The 21,209-nt window shown below is 32.8% G+C and overlaps 1 protein-coding gene across 1 annotated transcript; it reads left to right on the forward strand.

Moving 5' to 3' along the window:
• Nucleotides 1-6,685: 6,685 nt before the first annotated feature.
• On the forward strand, nt 6,686-12,971 carry LOC125221186 (protein FAR1-RELATED SEQUENCE 5-like). The gene is made up of 6 exons (XM_048123312.1): nt 6,686-6,897; nt 7,543-7,631; nt 10,462-11,260; nt 11,424-11,629; nt 11,918-12,445; nt 12,571-12,971. The coding sequence occupies exons 1-6, from the start codon at nt 6,686-6,688 to the stop codon at nt 12,969-12,971; spliced, it is 2,235 nt and encodes a 744-aa protein (XP_047979269.1).
• Nucleotides 12,972-21,209: the final 8,238 nt, after the last annotated feature.

Below are 21,209 nucleotides of genomic sequence, written 5' to 3' on the forward strand. Positions count from 1 at the left end.
AAAAGTCAATTGTGAATATAACCAAAACAATGATAAGAAGCATATTTATTTCTTGATATACTAAAAAATGCTATTGAATACTTTTTTATCGGCCATTATTTTGGTTGTATTTCAATTTGATTTTTACGTTGCTGATTAATATTTTTGTAGGCTTATTTTATCATAATAGTTAATACTTATGCTTTTTTATGGTTATATTCATAGTGTTTGATTTTTACATTGTTAATTACTACTACTGTATAACATTTCTATTGGATTATTTTTTCATGATTAATATTAAGTATTGCGTATATTTTATTTTTTGTATCTGTTTCGCTATTCATTTTAATTTTTAAGTCATTTAATAATTGCATTTTTATAGTAATATTAATATAACAAGAAAAATGCTGTAAATGAATAAAATGAAATTGTAGTACTCCACTAAGTAATTGCATGTCGTTTTAATATTTCTATTGGACTATTTTATCATGATTAATAACTAATACTAAATATATATATATAGGATATATATATATATATATTGGATTGTGTTAAAATGACAACACCTCTTAAAGTAACACCATACCACCATTCCTAGCCAATCATTTGTACATGTGGACGAATAATAAGCTGCCATGTGGCAATCATAAAAATTGCTCAAGGGTGAATTTTCACGGACTGCAATATCCAATACACTAGATCTGCAACTTTTTCGACTACAATATCCAATACGCGAGACCGCAATCTATAGATTGCAGTCTAGTGTTTATACTATTGCAGTCTAGCATATATAATATTGCAGTCTAGCGTGGTGTCACATTGTCATTTTAAGAGTGTTGTCATTTTAACGCACCCCTATATATATATATATATATATATATATATATATATATATAGAGTTGTGATCAATGTCGAACCAATTTTAAAGACCGAACTAGAGACCAAATCTAAGCCATTAGATCTAGTTTTTTTGATGAGATGTGCTGCTGTGAAAATTTTTTCAGCTTCATTAGAAGCTCATTTTACTTCATTATATAGGTTTATTACTTCATTCCGTACGTAATACCTTGAAACTACAACATGTTTTTACTTGCTTCCAATAGGTTTTGAAATGATTCAACATATGCTTCATTCAAATTCATTGACGTGGGTTTTTGCTTGATTAACATTTAAAAATGCAATTTATTCAAGTGAGTTTATTACTTTATTCATAAACGTTATTACTTCATTGGATAAGATTTTTACTTCATTCCCGTAGGACTTCAAATGCTTCTACACATACTTCATTCCAATAATTTATTACATTATTCCATGTGTTTATTAAACCATATTAGCGTCATGGCGTTGGTGATAGATATTGTAGAGAAAAAGAACGGCACGCGACGGCGAAACCACATTTACGTACTGGAATGAAGTAAAAACCTACTAGAATGAAGTAAAAACCTACTAGAATGAAGTAATATATTCTGGAACGAAGTTAAATCTTCGTAACATGTTAGTATGACTTATTTACCTTCAGATGAATTAATATAGGCTCGTAATGAAGGTGAAAATAATTTATAAATTTCTGTATTTTATCCATAAAAAACTAGATCTAAAAGCCCTAATTTGGTAGGGTTCGGTGGTTCGGTCTTTAAGAGTGGATTTGTGGATAATGGGACTCTATATATATATATATATATATAGAGTATATAGAGAGAGAGTTGTGATCAATGTCGAACCATTCTTAAAGATCGAACTAGAGACCAAATATTGTCCATCCATTTTCTTAATCTTGTGGTTAGGATTAATTTACCATTACTTTATTATTTTATCCCAAAAAAACTTGTTGAAGGGTATTTTGGGAAATCAAAATATTATGAAACATAAAATACGTGTTTCTTCCCATCTCTCAATTCTTCAATCGTTGATCTCTCATTTAATCTTCATCGATCTCCTTCTCGCAATCTTCTTCATCTTCATCGATCTCCTTCTCGTAATCTCCTTCAATCATCATTGATCTCCATCATCGAACAATTGTGTTGCCTTAATTGCCTCAATCGGATATTGAATTACAGCAAATCATACTACGCTGGAAGAACCACGTGCTTGTGCGTCGACGATTCAATTCGAGAAGGAGAGAAGAAGAAAAAAATTGAAATCAGAAATGGCATCCGCAGCAGAGAACGTCATCTATAACCCCCCAGAGGTGCGGATTGAACCTCTTCTTCCACTGCAATGCGGCGGAGCTCCTCAACTTCCACCGCCACGAACTACCGCCGCCGCCGCTGCCGGAGGAGGTGCTTCTCCCGCTCTTGCTCCGGCTGCTGCTGCTGCTCCCCTTCTTGTTCAGCCTCTTGAAGAACAACGAGAAACTTGAAGATTTCTCCATGAATTGGTGCCTCCGCTGATCTGATTGAGAACGGGAAATGGCGGTTGGTTACGATGAGTTATGGGTTTTTTGTTTTTGAGAATTATGAGAAAATTGTGTTGTAATTGGCTACAGATTTGGAGAAGAAAAAAGTATAAAAATCATTGTTATTTCGATTTCTATATTTACTCCATTCAGCTAGACTATTACTTCATTCAATTACATAATTACTTCATTCAGCTAGACTATTACTTCATTCAGATATTTTCTTCATTCCTTAGGTTCTATACTTTAGTCCTGTAGTTTCTTACTTCATTTACATTTGAATTTGAATATGTTTAAACTTTTTGCAAGCTTAAAGAGAATAGATTGAAGTATTTTTTATAATGGCTATTAATCTTAAAGATAATAGAAAAAATATATAGTAGGAGTAGATTATTAAGCTTACTTTGATATATTTTTCATTTGTCAATCATTTATCAATACTCAATAGATCTCTGAAATGATGAAGTGTATGAATGAAGTAACAGGAAACATGAATAAAGTAATAAGGTATATGAATGAAGTAACATGAAACAAGAATAAAGTAATAAAGTGTATGATTGAAGTACAATGAACAATCTGAAAAATGAAGTAAAAGGTAAGACGAATGAAGTAATAAAGTGTAAAAATGAAGTAATAATGAACAAAATTAAAAAACATGGACTTTATTCTCAATTTCTCAAAACAGATGTATGTCTATTCCAAAACTTTCCTAAAATCATCATTTCTTCATTAAATATGATGCAATCATTTTCTCAACATCTATTACAATGTGTTTGCTTTCATTCTTGTAATATGCTGTTGTAACGTTTTTGTTGTTGAAGAACGGATGGAGAACTGTGTTGTATGTATAGTTTGCGAAGAATTAATATTGTAATGAACTAAATAACACACACGATGAACTAATAACCTCAAATAATGAAGTAATATGAATTGAACAGTATTGTATGCATAGTTTGCGAAGAATTATAATAGTAATGGACTAAATAACGCACTTGATGAAGTTATAACCTTAAGTAATAAAGTAGAGTAATATGAACTAAACTGTTGTATGCATAGTTTACAAAGAATTATAATTGTAATGAACTAAATAACATACTCGATAAAGTTATAACCACATGTAATGAAGTAATATAAACTTATAATTGTAATGAACTAAATAACATACTCGATAAAGTTATAATCACATGTAATGAAGTAATATAAACTGAATAGGGTTTATGTATAAGTGTGCAGTTGGACTTGTACTTGTAATAACCTAATTGATGAAGTTATAATCTCATTTAATAAGGTAGTGAACTTTAGTAATAACCTACCTAAAGTTTGATGAAGTAAAAAACTATTGTGATGAAGTGATATACTTGTTGAATGAAGTAAATGCACGTACAAATGAAGTAGTGATCACTCTTCCTGATCTACACTTGAATCCTTTATAGTATTGGTTATAAACTTCATCTCGTAAATGATTTAGTTTCGTCCGTTCATTACTTTGAGTCAACATAAAAGAAGACACAAACTATTGATAAATGATTGTCCAACAGAATATTTATCATGATAATCTTAATCACATGCTATATATTTTGTTTGGAAAGAGATTGGAAGGTTAAAGTTTGCAAAAAGTTTATACAGATTCAAAATCAAAGTGGAATGAAGTAATAAAGTACAAAAATGAAGTAGTTAACTACTGGAATGAAGTATCAAACTTATTGAAATGGAGTAAGAAATTACAAACAAATAAATGTATCACAACATTTTTAGAAAATCAATATACTAACAAAAGAATATCAATAAAACAACTCATCACTTATATTTGTTGCTTCTTCTTCTTATCTGTTTTGTCACAATTTCTTGAATCATGCCGACCAACCACGTGGCATTTGGCACATCTGCGACCAAGCTTGGACAAATCCTTTATTTCTTCATTTGGCACATCTACCACCGGGCTTGGACGTATACTTTATTTGGCATAAAACATAAAAACTAACTGTTGTTAGTCAAAAATCATAACAAACACAAATAATTTCAGTATGTAATAAATTGAAAATGAATAGATATTTACTTCATTCGAGTAGGATTTTACTTCATTCTAAAACATTATTACTTCATTGGACTACGGTTTTATTTCATTCCAGTATTTGATCAGGTGAACTTTCCTTGTGATTACATTTTTCTACCGATTGTGATTTAGCCAATGGCCTATGAGTGTAATTGATGCCTATGTTGACCTTTTCTCGCGTTGCTTCATGAACTTATTTGACAAAAATAAAAAAATCAAATACAAACAGGTGAAGCAAATTAGAACTTCAAAAACTATAAAGCTTCAAACGAGTGTATTACAAGTTACAACAATGAAAAGCATTGGATCGACAAAGTAATTCAAAAGCGAGAAACGTACGGGGAGATTCATGTACTAATCCAGAGATGGAGAGGAAGTTGGGGTTGGATGGAGATGAAGAAGTAGACGCGCCATCGATTATTACTTCATGAATCATGTTATTTAGTTCACCAAGAGTTAACCAGTTCAAAAAATATAAACACAACACAGCCCTAGACCATATACTCATACATCTACGCTTTAAATTCATTTTTTACCTTTGGTATGAGGGATTTCTGTCGAATTACTTACATCCTTCTTTGCTTCAGGGAAATGTTCACCTATACAAAAGAAACACATAATAAAAATACAATATATGGACCACAGTTATAGTTAGTTCACTGGAATAGTATGTTACTTCATCAAATAGGATACTTGGTTCATTACAAGTATTATTTCCATTCATATTAGAAGAAATATGTTACTTCATCAAAGAGGATATTTAGCTCATTACAAAGTTATTTCTTAATAAAATTAGCAAACAACACAGTTATTTTTATAAACCACGATCCTAAAACCCTAAACCCATAAATCACAGTTTATTTCATTCTATAAGTAGTTCATTGGAAGAGTCTGTTCCTTCATCAAGTAGGCTAGTTAGTTCATTACAAATCATTTTACTGTTGCAGATCAGTTTAACTTCATTTTTACCTTGCGGAAGACGATCTCCAGTTATCTGCTTCCTTCTGATTTGATTGTTTTGATTTACCCTGCACCTTACGAGTATATTGTGTGGCTATGTTGACAAAAATCAGAAACAAATTTATAAATATATGAAGTAAATTAGGTTTTAGAACTCTTCAAAGCTTTAAAAGTGTATTACCTGAGGCAGCTATTCGTCCGGAACACAATCGGCGTCCTTCATCTTCTATAGAATTGTTGTGCGTTTCAACCATTTTTGAATCAGCGTTTGATTTGAATTCGCCGCTTTAGTTGTTGAGCTTGACAACTCGAGATGCTTAATCGTTGATGAAATCGGTTTGAGATGAGAAGTTAATTGGATGTAGGCGAAGTCGTATGAAGCGAAACGGGAATAAATTGATTGGGTGTTGATTCCAGTCGTGATGAAGGTACTTACTAGATCTGAGATGAAGTTGCTGAATCAATCTTCAGTTGATGATGAAATAGAGTAGAGATTGAGATGAAATGCAGATAGAGATGAATCGGCTCTCAATTTTGAGATTTGGAGATTTGGAGAAGAAGAAGTAGCAGCGGGAATGTGAAAGAGTAATTTTGATTTGGATGTGTTTAGCCCTAAATTTTTAATCTCAATGCAAAATGACATAAATACCCTCGTGTTGAAGTAATTTGTGTACGTAATGAACTGCGAAAATTAACACTACAACATTTCATCTAATCCATCAAATTTAAGATCTAATGGGCCAAATTTGGTCTCTAGTTCGGTCTTTAAGACTGAATTTGTGAATAATGGGACTCTCTCTCTCTCTCTCTATATATATATATATAGGATTGTGATCAATTGAGATTTTTTATGCTAATTGAGAAATGAGATGCAATATCAGCCACTCATTTTTATTAAATGAGTGGTCCAGAATTTGCCACATCAAAAATATTTTTAAGATTAATTAATTATGAAAGGGCACAATGGTAATGTGTCTCCTGATCTTAATCGGCCTCTTCTCCCCCATGGCGCCGCTCCCAATCGAAACCGTAGGCGTAATCACCCCCAATTTCCTCTCCGTTGAGTACAATCGCGACGCCGCCTCCGCAATCGGAGCGATTTCGCGGTTATTAGTGGAGCAGACGTCAGTGGCGGTGGTGGACGAGGAGGGGGGGGGGGTTGATCGGGGAGATCTCCCCCCTGGCGTTGTTCTGCTGCGACGAGACGGCGACGGCGGCAACCGTGATGACGCTCTCGGCGGGGGATATCGAGAGTGAAGAAGTACAATTCCGGCCATGCAGGAGCCAGATTCAGCAAAATGGCCGAGGATGATATGGTGTTCATCCATTCGGTTAGGCGGATCTCGAAATTGACGAACGCGTTGAGCAAGATTCCGCCGGATTCGAGCGTGAATCCGTCGATGAATCAGATGAGCGCGACACTGCAGCGCGCGAAGGTGTTTCTAGAGGAGGAATTCTGCTCCTTGTTGGAGGAATCGAGCAATTCGAGGAGCGATCTACAGCTTGAGGAGTCAGTGGGATTATTGCGAGAGGGAGGATTTCTGCTCCGGCGGAGTATCCGGAGGAGCCATGGATGCGCTAAGGAAACAGCTCGATATGCTGATGGGAGCCAACCGCAACGGCGACGCGCAGAACGTCACGCGCAAGTACTACGATCGCGACGTCTGCCGCCTCTTCCTCGCCGTCCTTTGCCCGCACGAGCTTTTCCAGCTCACTGTGAGTGTTTTTTTTTGTTTAATTGTAGTTTGAAATTGATACATTATGTTTTATGAATGAGCCTGCGTAATTTGTCAATCATTTATGCTGCTATGCGAATGCGTATAAATCTGGAAGGTTTTTGATGGTATTGAACTTGTGAATTATGTGGTTTATTTATTGATAATGGTGTTTGATTGATTCATCGAATTGTTGTACATATAGATTTTTGGTGGTTGGTTGCTAATTGAGTTATTGGTTTTTTGGTGCAGAAAATTTTTGGAGGTGAAATGAAAATTGTTAGCTGATTAATTACCTGAAGCCTCAAGGGCTTGTGGTCTTGAATTTCAGTGTCAATGGGAACTCTATTTCCTTGATCAATTTAGCTGATGATTTTAGTTGGATTACCTTTTCGCACGACTTTGCTAGTTATTTTTTTGTGTGTGATGTTTGTGCTCAGTGCATATGTATTTGGGGAAGATGTTGGATTTAGTGGTGTTTTCCACTGCACTACTGGTTTAGCTGATCAATTTGGGGAAAGTAGATCAGGTTTAGGTGAATTTCTTTGTTCTCTTTTCCAATTCTATTTATTTGAAGCAAGCATTTTTGTTGTGGTTGTACCATGTTTTAATCTGAATTCATCTATTTGAGACATCCCCAAATTTAGTTGAATCACTAATACTTAGAGCTGCAATTCTTAATCTGCAACAGGAGTTGAGCTTCTTTTGATTCTTTGAGCTGAATTTGGTTTTGCAATTTTTGGATATCTATTTTCAATTTTCATCAATCTCTATCTTTATTAACCGGCCATGGTTAGGTTGTCTAGAGAGAGAGAGAGAGAAAATTGGGGGAAATTCCAATTTTCACAAGTTCGTTGACATTAATTATATAGGTCATTGACATGAATTATATAGTTCGTTGACATAATAACGTTTGTTGTTGACATAAATTATATGTAAATCGTTGTTGTTGACACAAATAATATGTCGTTGACATGAAAATATTTGTTGTTGACATTGATTATTTGTAAAATGTTGTTGTTGACATAATAGTTGACATAAATAAAGTTTATTGTTGACATCGTAGTTGACATAAATAACGTTTGTTGTTGACATCGTAGTTGACATAAATAATGTTTGCCGTTGACATCGTAGTTGACATAATGTCTTCGTAGTTGACATCGCGCGAGTTGTTGACATTTTAATACGAGTTGTTGACATTCGATATTTTCGGTATTGATATGTGAATAGTAAGTGTTATTTGTTAGTTGTTGACATTTTAATACGAGTTGTTGACATTCGATATTCTCGGTATTGATATGTAAATAGTAAGTGTTATTTGTTAGTTGTTGACATTTTAATACTAGTTGTTGACATTCAATATTCTCGGTATTGATATGTGAATAGTAAGTGTTATTTGTTAGTTGTTGACATTTTAATACGAGTTGTTGACATTCGATATTCTCGGTATTGATATGTGAATTGTAAGTGTTATTTGTTAGTTGTTGACATTTTAATACACGTTGTTGACATTCGATATTCTCGGTATTGATGTGTGAATTGTAAGTGTTATTTTTTAGTTGTTGACATTTTAATACGAGTTGTTGACATTCGATATTCTCGGTATTGATATGTGAATTATAAGTGTTATTTTTATTGAAGATTTGAAGATTTGAAGATTTGAATGTTGAAGAGATTTGAAGATTTGAAGATTTGAATGTTGAAGAGATTTAAGATTTGAATGTTGAAGATTTAAACATTTGAAGATTTGAATGTTGAAGATTTGAATATTTGAAGATTTGAATGTTGAAGATTTGAATATTTGAAGACTTTGCAGCTAGAGTTTTAGAAATAATTTTAGAAAATGATTTCAAACACAATTTAATGAAAAGACAATTATACCCCCGTATTGACATAATGTGATAGTTGTTGACATTAAGTTAATCTTGTGAATTAGTGGCTGAGATTGCATCTCATTTCTCAATTATGCCCAAAAATCTCATCCTAACAAGACCATATATATATATATATATATATATATATATATATATATATATATTATTATTTATTTAGGCTAATTGAGAAATGAGATGCAATATCAGCCACTCATTTTTATTAAATGAGTGGTCCAGATTTTGCCACACAATAAATATTATTAGATTAATTTAATATGAAAGGGTAAAACTGTCTTTTCGCGTTTTAATTTAGGGTTCTTCATCAGATTTCATCTTTCGTCGGCGATTCTGGTGAGATTTAACGATTGAATCATATCTCTCATTGAATCTATTTTAACGATTTATGATTCAATTGATTTGCAAAATTAGACTCAGACGGTTTCAACGATTTCAACGATACCTGATTTGCGATTCAATTTTCGAAAAACAGACGACCTGTTCGACGGATTTCTTTGTTGATTTTGACGTTTTTCGGTCGATTTTACCGACTTTGATTCTGTTTTTATCCTTTATTTGTTGATGCCCAGTCAAATTTGTTCCTAATTAGTTTTTTTTTTCTCATCTTTAGGTTCGATTTCAGTTCGTAATCAACAGCTAAGTGTTATTTGATGGATTCTTCATCTTATTCCGAGTCTACGTCGACGAATGGTGGAGGTAGTTTGGTTTGATTTTCATTAACATGATTTTTTTGTGTTATGTTGGTGAATTATGCTCTGTTGACATGATTTATGTTGCTTGGTAAATATTCTGTGTTGTTGCTATGCTCTTTGTTGACTTTCTGTTTCATTAACATTATTTTGTTGTGTTATATTGGTGATTTATGCTCCTTTGACATGACTTGAAAATCTGTTGACATGATTTATGTTCCTTGGTAAATATTCTATGTTGGTAAATATTCTATGTTGTTGACATTCTGTTTCATTAAAATTATTTTGTTGTGTTATGTTGTTGATTTATGCTCTGTTGACATGACTTGAAAATATGTTGACATGATTTATGTTCATTGGTAAATATTCTGTGTTGTTGCTATGCTCTTTGTTGACATTCTGTTTCATTAACATTATTTTGTTGTGTTATGTTGTTGATTTATGCTCTGTTGACATGACTTGAAAATCTGTTGACATGATTTATGTTCCTTGGTAAATATTCTGTGTTGTTGCTATGCTCTTTGTTGACATTCTGTTTCATTAACATTATTTTGTTGTGTTATGTTGTTGATTTATGCTCTGTTGACATGACTTGAAAATCTGTTGACATGATTTATGTTCCTTGGTAAATATTTTGTGTTGTTGCTATGCTCTTTGTTGACATTCTGTTTCATTAACATTATTTTGTTGTGTTATGTTGTTGATTTATGCTCTGTTGACATGACTTGAAAATCTGTTGACATGATTTATGTTCCTTGGTAAATATTCTATGTTGTAGGGTCTGTTATTCCAATTTGCAAGCCTGAGTTGAGGCCTTATGAAGGTAAAAAATTTTCTTCCCTTGAGGAAGGAATTTCCTTTTATGAAAAGTATGCTCAGGAGTCTTGTTTTGATTGTCGAAGATTTGGAAATAGGTCTAGTGGTGGTGTTATTATTTTTCAGTATGTTGTTTGCAATAGACAAGGATTTCATACAGTAGATTCGTTGGATGTTGATGTAAGTGTATCTGAGGATGGTAATGTATCAGATGATGATGAAGTATCTTCAAAGAAGAGACGTAGACGTGGCACCAAAAGGTGTGGATGTGGAGCGAGAATTAGTTTTAAGTTTTTTTCTGATTTTGGTGATAAGTATTACCTTGTGCATCAATTCGTTGAGAAACACAATCATGCTATGGTTGACAAAGATCATAAGCGATTTATGAAAGGTAATCGGAGTTTGAATGATGTTCATTATAAGTTTGTTGAAGATTGCACCAAAGCTAACATCGGTCCTACCTCAACTTTCAACTTATTAAAGGAGTTTTTTGGTGGTTATGATGTTGTTGGGTGTACGTTGAATGATGTTAGGAATTGTTCACGTGATATTAAAGAGAAATTAAAAGAAGTGGATGTGCAAATGATCCTAAATCAGATGCAAGAGAAGAAGAGAATTTGTGAAGGGTTTTTTTACAAATATCAATTATCACCTGAAGATAATAAGTTAGTGAGCTTATTCTGGTCTGATGCTGAGTCTCGGAAGCATTACCACATGTTTGGAGATGTTGTAGCATTTGATACAACATATTCAATAAACAGGTAGTTTATTTATTATACTTAGTAATTGACAGAGATAGTAGTTGACATGGTAGTTGACATATGATACATTTATACTTTGCATCATTTCTGATTTAATAGTTGGCATAGCATATACCTATAGTTGACATTGTTGATGTTTTGTGTTGATGTATTTGTTCAATAGGTATCGTATGGTGTTTGGTCCATTTACCGGGAAAGACAATCATGGTTGTCCTATTGCGTTTGGAGCTGGTTTCGTATCCGGTGAGAATTGTGATGCATTTTCATGGCTTTTCACTATATTTGTTGAATGCATGGGTGTTGCTCCAAGAATCATAATCACTGACCAAGATTGGGGAATGAGGCTTGCCATTGAGAAGGTATTACCTGGTACAAGGCATCGTTTGTGTATGTGGCATATTATGAGCAAGTTATTTGAGAAGATACCTAAATCAATTTCTGATAGAGAAAAGTTTAGTAAAGAGTTTAAATCTTGTGTTTGGTCAGAGTTGTTAGATCCGGATGAGTTTGATATATTATGGACTAGTATTGTTGAAAAATATAGTGTAGAAGATCATAAGTGGTTTAAGGATATGTTTTTTATTAGACATATGTGGATCCCAGCCTTCTTTAGAGATGTTCCTATGGGTTCTTTAATGAGAACAACATCTTTTTCAGAATCTGAAAACAGTTTTTTTAAGAGGTACTCGAAACCGTTGTTTAATTTTGCTGACTTCACTCTTCAGTATAACAATGCCATTGATGCTCAAAGGAATCAAACTGAAAGGCTTGACTATTATGATTCTGTAATCACTCCAAAATATGTCACTGATTTAGCATTTGAGAAGCAATTGGCATCTGTATACACAGATAGGATGTTTAGAGTGGTACAAGAATTGATTGTTGAGGCTGATAAGAGTTGTCGGATGATTAGCATGTCCACATTGGAGAACATCGAGGTCTTCAAAGTTTCTGATGCTAGAAAGAAGATCTTTACAGTTAGACATGAGATAGAGACTGAGTCATATGAATGTGAGTGTAAACTATTTTTAAGGTGTGGTTATCTATGCAGCCACCTTTTTTTCATCCTCAGAAACAAAGATGTCAAAAATATTCCAGAGAAATATGTTGGTAACCGTTGGCTTAAAAGTGAATTACTAAAGGCAGTTCATGGTCTCACGATTGATGAAAGTGCGTCTGACAGAGGTATGCAAACTGTTTTCTATAGATATTTTAGTTTAAGTTTTAGCATGTGTTGTATAAGCTGTTGACATATCTTATATTGGCTGTTGACATCTTATATAGGCTGTTGACATTTTATATGTCTGCAGGTTCTAACAAAGATGACAAACTACAGATTGCTAATAGGTGTCATGGACGTTACTTTGGTCTATATCAACGTGCTTTTAGGAATAAAGATCATTTGATTGATTTGGATAATTTGCTTGCGGGTATTGGTCCTCAAATCTTTAAAGATGACTGTGCTGGATCGTCTTCTCTTGATAAAAATGATTCAATCATGAACATATATGGTATTGTTGTTCCTGAAGAAATAACTGCCCATGCTCCAGATGTGGTTAGTACAAAAGGAGGTGCAAGTGACAAGAAAAGCAGGATTAAGTCAAGCATAGAGAAAGCAATTGAAAAAGCAAATAAACCTCATATGCGTTGTGGAAAGTGTCACAAAGTTACTGATCATAATGCTAGAAGTTGTGGCAGAAAGCAGACATGATTGTTTTTTTTTAATAGTCAGAGTTGTTTTTTATTTGTTGACATAGACTACAAATTATTGACATTTTCTCGTTTGTTGTTTATATCTGATTTTAATCTCTATTGACATCTATTTATGATTCTGTTTTTTTAATTTTAAGATTTGTTTTCTGAGTCTTACACCTTTATACAAAGTGTTGATATTTGGTTATAAGTTGTTGACATTTCAATACAAGTTGACATGTCTTGCTTTCATGCTCCTTCATGTTTTTAATGTGCACATGTCAACAACTTAAAAATTAAGTCAACTATATATACTGGCCATGTCAACAAGTAATATAATTATGTCAACTATGGTGCACATCGTGTCAACGGCACATACCAGTCATGTCAACTACGCTACATATCGTGTCAACTACACGTACAAGTCATGTCAATTATGTTACAAGCCATGTCAACTAAACGTACTAGCCATGTCAACAACTAATATAATTATGTCAACTATGGTGCACATCGTGTCAACGGCATATACTAGTCATGTCAACTATGTTTTAAGCCATGTCAACTACACGTACAAGCCATGTCAACTATACATAGAAAACATGTTAATATCAATATTACAATTATATCAACTATGGTGCATATCGTGTCAGCGGTACATAAAATTCATATCAACTACACGTTAGAGCCGTGTCAACTATATTACATAGTATTTTAACTACTCATAGAATCATGTCAACAAAAATTATAAGTCATGTCAACTACGTTACATACTATGTCAATTACGCACAGAACTATGTCAACAATAATTTTAAGCCATGTCAACAACAGTTTTATCAACTATGGTGCATATCTTGTTAACTGTACATGGAAGTCATGTCAATTACACGTTAAAGCCTTGTCAACTATATTACATACTATGTTAACCACACATAGAACCATGTCACCAAAAATTATATATCATGTCAACAACAATTATAAGTCATGTCAACTACCCACAGATCTATGTCAACAATAAGTATAAGCCATGTCAACAACAATTATAAGTCATGTGAATAACAATTATATCAACTATGGTGCATATAGTGTCAACGGTACATAAAAGTCATGTCAATTACACGTTAAAGCCGTGTCAACTATATTATTTACTATTTTAAGTACGTATAAAATCATGTCGACAACAATTATGAGTCATGTCAATAACAATTATAAATCATGTCAACAATAATAATAAGTCATGTGAATCATAACAAAATTAACAGAAAATATACATTTTAATAAGTTCAAAAGTTAGAAACCACAATAGTAGCTGTTTTGAAATCCATCCCAAAACAAGAAAGTTAACAACATTAAACGTTAAATACATCCCAAATTTTGTTTCACTTCTTTCTATTAACAAACCACTTTCTGTATTTGTTGTTTAAACTATTCAATTTGTGCTTGTTTTCTTCCATCCATGCATCAACTACTTCTAAAATGGGCACTCTCTGGTTGTTGTAACTTGATGCAATCAAGTTGTAGCAATATCTTCCACGCAGTACCTGGAGTATCTTTATGTTGCGTGCAGAGAAGCCAACATTCCATTCACTATCTTTTTTTCCAACATAAGTTTCCATGTGTCTCATTAAATAGACACCACAGTCCTTTATGTTGGTGCTTGTGGCCCACTTCAAGGAAAGAACATCGATGTAAGACTTGTTAATATTTTTGAATATCTCTAACAAGTTCTTCTTTTTGTAGTATGCCTCCAACATATCTTTCTGCAAATATATTAATAAATAAATAAAAGTACACATAAAAAACATTTTAACATTGTGCATAAATTATATCAACAAAATGTAGAGACTGTTTCAATAAGATAAAAAAAATCATACCAGTAAACCAATTTCATGTCCATACTCCTCTAATGCATCCATGCCATTAACTTTTCTGTTGTCTATGATCTCAATCTTACTTTGTTTCAGCCAAAATACTACCAGGTAGTAATGTCGGTGTTCACAGATTGGAAAGAAGACCTATATGACATGGAAGATAAAATTACATTCAAAGAACACATCCTAATATTTTCTCAAAAATTTAATTGTTAGATCTAATTACCAAATCAATGTTTCTCCAATCAAATTCTAGTCTTTTTTGAATCTCATTCTCTATTTCATCAATGAATTTGTTCGTTGCCATCGTAGTATTCCAACTTTCTGGCCGATTTGTAACATTGAAATTCTGCAATTAACATATTCGGTTAAGGAGACCTGTAATTCAAATATTTTATATAAATTTTTAGATTACTTACGGTTGGAGATGTTGTCATGAAAAAGCGTGCAGGTGATGTTGTTGGCTTTTCTTTTTCAATGTTGTTCAAATGTGAAGCCCATGAGTCAATAACACCAGATTTGATTTCTTCATGGGGCTTCAGTGAGTTGAACAATTCCTTGGTTGCCCAAGTAAAATCATCATCATACACACATGTATTCCTGAAATGAAGTTATAAAAATGACATATGAACAACAATCATAAATCTTGTCAACTGTTTAGAAAACTAAATTTTTTTTTATATCGTGAATATAATTAAATTATACATACTCATCTGTTCTTCCTGTTTCTACTATGTAGTAGTAGAGATCTCTTTCATGAACTTCGAGGTATGGCAGTATATCAACAACATTTACTTCTATTGTGTAGAGTTCTGATTTGTTTTTATCTTCTGGAAGTGCAATCTCAGATAATGAAGCAATATTCTGTTTTCAGTGGACATAAAATTCATGTCAACTACAAATTCTTGCCATGTCAACTACGGTTCATATCTTGTCATAAAAGTAATGTCAACTACGGTACATAATATGTCAACTACTCATAGAGGCCATGTCAACAACACTTATAAGTTATGTCAACTACACGTAGAAGCCATGTCAATAATTATTATAACTCATATCAACTACACTATCAAGTCATGTCAACAACACTTCACTCATTTTATAAAAATAATATACTGTTTAATTTTAGTTTTAGTTACCTCAACAATATTATCTTCTTTATCCAGTGGTTTTTCTCTCTCCGTTTCAACATTTGTGTCATCTTGATTCTCCTTATCTTCCTGTTGTTTCAATTGAAACACATTACGTTATGTTAATTATATTTTTTTCTATAATATGCAGAATATCTTTAGAGTTTAAGATAGTTATTGTAAATTGTACATGTTCAAGATCTTTCTGATTTTCTGTCTCACTCCCCTTGTTATCAGATTCTAGTACAGGTGGTGATATAGGAGACGCTGATTCATTATTGACGCCACATGTGTTGTCCTCTTTTGATCCTTCTCGTTCTTCATTTTCTTGTTCTTCATTTTCTTGTTCTTCACTTTGTTGTTCTTCATGTACTTCTTCTTCAGCAGTCTATTGAAAGAGTAATTTATAATTAATATTAAATTAATTTCAACTTAGAAAAAGGTATGTAAAGAAAATGATGTACTTACTTTGTTATAGGAATCTCTCCATTTAAAAGTTGGAAATTCAGTCAAATCTTCAAGTGCTTCCTTTTCTTTTTCGGCAATAACTATTAATTCACAAATTGTTTTACAGTTATCAAATGCATCATCTTTCTCTTGAATAAATGACTCAGCCAATTGTACACACTTTTGTTCCATAGATTGAACCGAAGTTGTTGGGCTTCCAAGAGCAGATCTAGCAATATCACACACTAATCCAAATAGATGATTAGTTTTGACTTGTGTAGGGGTTTCTTTAAGAGTTTTTACAAGATTCGTCTTCCCATAGTTCATGATTTGAATGTATTTCACTACATTCTGCATGATATCTTTTGGGACAACGCTTTGGGAAGACCCAACCCCACTGTCAACTACGTGGGGAATCTGTTGTTGAGGCTCCTGCTCCTGCTCCTGCTCCAGTTCACGGATATATCTTCTGAAGATAAGTCCATTACCAAATATTCCCACATCTATCTCCCGATTTTCCCTAGCCTGGAGATGTGTGCTTGTCCAGCCTTTCATTAATGGGAATGTGCGAGGAACTGAACGTTTGGCTTGTAAAACTCTATCCATGTAGCAGAGCTGCATATAAAATACATATCAATAACAATTATAAGCTATATCAACTACACATACAACCTAATGTAATTATGTTCACTACTAATAATCTTTAATGTGAAACGTAAAACATACCATGAGCAAAGGAAGTGGTCCTGCAAAAGCATTCTTCTTTTTCTTTGACCAATTTTCCTTTGCAAACTTCAGAACAGACAATGTGTACGAACACCAGTTGACATTTCTAATATTGTCCAGATCATCAACTATTTCCCCAATCTTAGACTTTATTGTTCCACATGTTGATGGCTCAATCAATGCTGATTCTAATAGTAACAAGAACAATCTTTTGAACCATGGCCCTCCTTCACAATCTTCTAACATAAGCTCTTCAACAGCTTTATGGCTAACATTTCCTCCTTTTTTTTGTTTTACAATGTCTGGCTATATCTCTCATGAAAGACGCATTACTTTTACAGTTAGCTCTGGAGTAATTTATCCTACCTCTCGGAAATCCGTATACCAGCTCCACATCGTCCTCTGTGATACTAACACTCCTCCTATTATTTAGCTTTATCTTGCACTCTTTTTCATCAAAACATTTCACCAATTCAAATGCCAAAAAGCTAGGAATGTAATCTACGTTGAAATGAAAAACATTCCCAAAACCCAAGTCCTTGACAGCATTAACATGTGCCTCATTCAATTTGCTCAGTGTTTCAATAAAATACAACGTCTTCCTTTTGACTAGAAGCCGTTTAGAAAAGCAATTACTTTTCTTTTTCTGTTCCTTAGCCTCTGTATACTTTTCATTCTGTTTTTTGCTTCTAATCTCAGAAGCAATTAATGGTCTCTTGTCATTTTTTCTTTTACTTCTAATCTCAGATGTAATCAACTCATCCTCATCAATTGATGTACTTCTTTTTCTTTTTGTTGTGTTCTTTTTTTCTGGTTTAAAATCAAGTACAATAAAAATGTCAACAATACAGTAATATAATGTCAAAATTAATAGCAACTACAACCCTACATATGACAAGTGCAGTCATATGTTGTTTAACATAAACAATCCTTTCTCAACAGAACATATCTAGTTTATATCAACCATATAACTATCTTGACAACCATTTAAACAAGCTCACATTATGTCAATAATTATTGTATAAAATGTCAATACCACTATATCAACAAAATGTCAACAATACAGTATTATCATTTCAAAATTTATAGCAACTACAATCATACATATGACAATTGCCGTCATACCCTGTTGATATACTTTGTAATCCTCTGACACTTCACATATGAATTCATGTTTGTGTGTACAGAACATATCTATTTTATAGGAACCATATGACTATGTCAACAACAATTCAAACAAGCATACATTATGTTAACAATTATTTTATAAAATGTCAATACCACTATGTCAACAGACATCTTCTAATGTCAATAATCATAAAAATTTAAATACATACTACTTAACCTCAAAATTATTCTTCTGCTGTTTTAAAAAAGCAAAAGTCGAACTCATCAGATTATTAAATAATGAAATCTAAAAATAAAATCTTTTAAATAATCAAACTGTGTTTTAAAAAACTGAAATTGAAGTCATACAATTAATAAACGAAAGAAATCTTTAACCTGAATGAGTCGTTTCAGTACTATTTGTTGATTTGCTGTTGACCTCCATTTCTGACGTCGTTTTTCCAGGAACGGTCGACGATCCAACTGAATCACTTGTGTTTCTTTGTCCGGTTGACATTCCTAATACTCTTAATCGATTTAGAAATCTAGAAAAGAGATGAAGTCGAGTAGATGAAGGGTTTGTATGTGAGAGAGTAGTCGAAATGTTTTGAGCGGTAATCTATTTGTGAGAGAGTAGATGGTTGAGAAATATTTATTACTCTGCTTTTTATTGAGTTAGCGAAATAGTTTGTAGAGAAGAGAGTTTTGAATTAAATTTTTTTTCCTCCATTTTATTAGAAAAAAAGACAGTTGACATCGTTAACATTTGAAAAAAAGGCAGTTGACATGACATTTATTTAGTTATTGACATTACATATAGTTTATTTATATTTTCTTTTTTGTTTTTGACATTTAATTTGCTTTATATTGACATGTATTGTATGACCATAATTCATGAATATGTTCCAAATATTGAGTTATCTGAAATTTTATATGAAGTCTATTGACAAGATGTTCAAATTTTTGCTATAAGTTATTGACATTTGATAATTAAGGTATGGACAAAATGTTGAGTTTTTATATGGAAACTATTAACATGTTTTTTATGATAATGATGCCAGTACATATTTAAAATTAAAAAATTAAGAAAAATAGGTGTATATTTTTTTTAGTTACAAGAATTGTTTTTGAGCTGTTGACATTCAATTCAAGTTGTTGACATTTCTATTTAAGTTGTTGTACTGATTTCATAGTTGACATATTATTATAGACTGCATAGTTTAAAAACCACATTTGATAATTGTTTTACACATCCATCTAAAAAACATGATAACATCAAATATTCAAATCAAGACAGCAGGAATTATTGGTTCTATGGCTAAGCATCAAATCAAAACATGATAATCTTTGTCCACATATTCAAAACATGATAAGCATCAAATCACTCTTTGTCCAAATCAGAATAAAACAGTTGTTTACTTATTGGTTCTACGGCTAAACCATTCCTTGTACTTGTTCTGTAACGCAGATAATCTTTGCTTGTTTGCATTCATCCAGATGTTAGCATCGCGTATCATATCCATACACTTCTTGTTGCTCTCTGATGTAAGCATTGCTTCGCAATATCTTCCTCTGAGTACCTGTAGAATCTTTAAGCCACGTGGAGAAAAGCCTACATTCCAATCCCTTCCCTTGCTGCCAAAGTATGTCTCCATATGTCTCATCATATAAACACCGTTGTCTTCTTTGTTGGTGTTTGTGGCCCAATCTAAAGCAATAACTTTGTATGGAGACTTCTTTACATTTTCTGATAGATCTGTCATGTTATTCTCTACAAAGTATTCCTCAAACATATCTTTCTGCAAATATATAAACAACTAAATTAAAATTTGCATACAAAGCATATTAGCAAGATACATAAATTATGTCAACAAAAATCTAAACATAATGTTAGCTATATTTAAAAAAGTATACCAGTATTGCAACATCAAAGCTATACTTTTCCAAGGGATTCTTGTCTCTAGGTGGTTTGGCACTATCAATTATCTCAATTTTGTTCATCTTCATCCAGAATACCACAAGATAGTAATAGCCACTTTTAAAAACAGGGAAGAAGACCTGTATTGTATGATAGATAAAATTAGAGAAAAGAATTTGACAACTCCTGTCCAAAATTATGTAGGTGAAACTGTGAGATCTTTGTACAAAAATAAATTTGTTACCAAATCAATCTTTCTCCAATCGAAATCTTCTATTGTTCTAATCTCCTGTTCAATTCGCGACACAAAGTTGTTCTTGGATTGTAATGGATCCCAATGAGGCTGCCGATTTGTTATATTCAAATACTGCATTTAACATTTTTTGTTAGTGAAATTTGTTATCCAAATAGTTGACACAGAAATTTAGATTACTCACGCATGGGGATGTTGTCAGAAACAGGCGCGGAGGTGACGATTCTGCCCTTTCTCTTTCCTTGTAGTTCAGGTGCGCTGCCCATACATCAATTACACCTATACTGATTTCTGAATGGGGTTTCAGAGATGAAAACACTCCTTTGCTTGCCCAAACAAAGCCATTAGTGTAGACACATGAATCTCTGAAATGACAGCGTGCAGACAACATTTATATATCATTCATAAATTATGTCAACTGCATGGAAATATAAAAGGATTGTATAGATTATTCAAAGAATTAAATTATGCATACTCATTTGTTCCTTCAGTTTCTACTATGTAGTAGTACATATCTCTTTCATCTGGGTTCAGGGTTGTTTTCATATGCACGGCTCGTATTTCAAATGGTGAGCGTAGCACTGGGCTAGGACGCATTTCAGCACGAGTCCGTTTCTCTCTAGCTTCAGCCAGTGGAATCTCAGAGATCGGAACAGGGTTCAGATGCTGTTGTCAGTGAATTTAATGTTAGTTGCAATTACAAATCATGTCAACTATATTACACTAACCGTGTCAATAACTAATATGATTATGTCAACTACATTACATATCATGTCAACTGCATAAACAAGTTATGTAAACTAATCTA

Source organism: Salvia hispanica, chromosome 4 (genome assembly GCF_023119035.1).
Source record: "Salvia hispanica cultivar TCC Black 2014 chromosome 4, UniMelb_Shisp_WGS_1.0, whole genome shotgun sequence".
NCBI classification, from domain to species: domain Eukaryota; kingdom Viridiplantae; phylum Streptophyta; class Magnoliopsida; order Lamiales; family Lamiaceae; genus Salvia; species Salvia hispanica.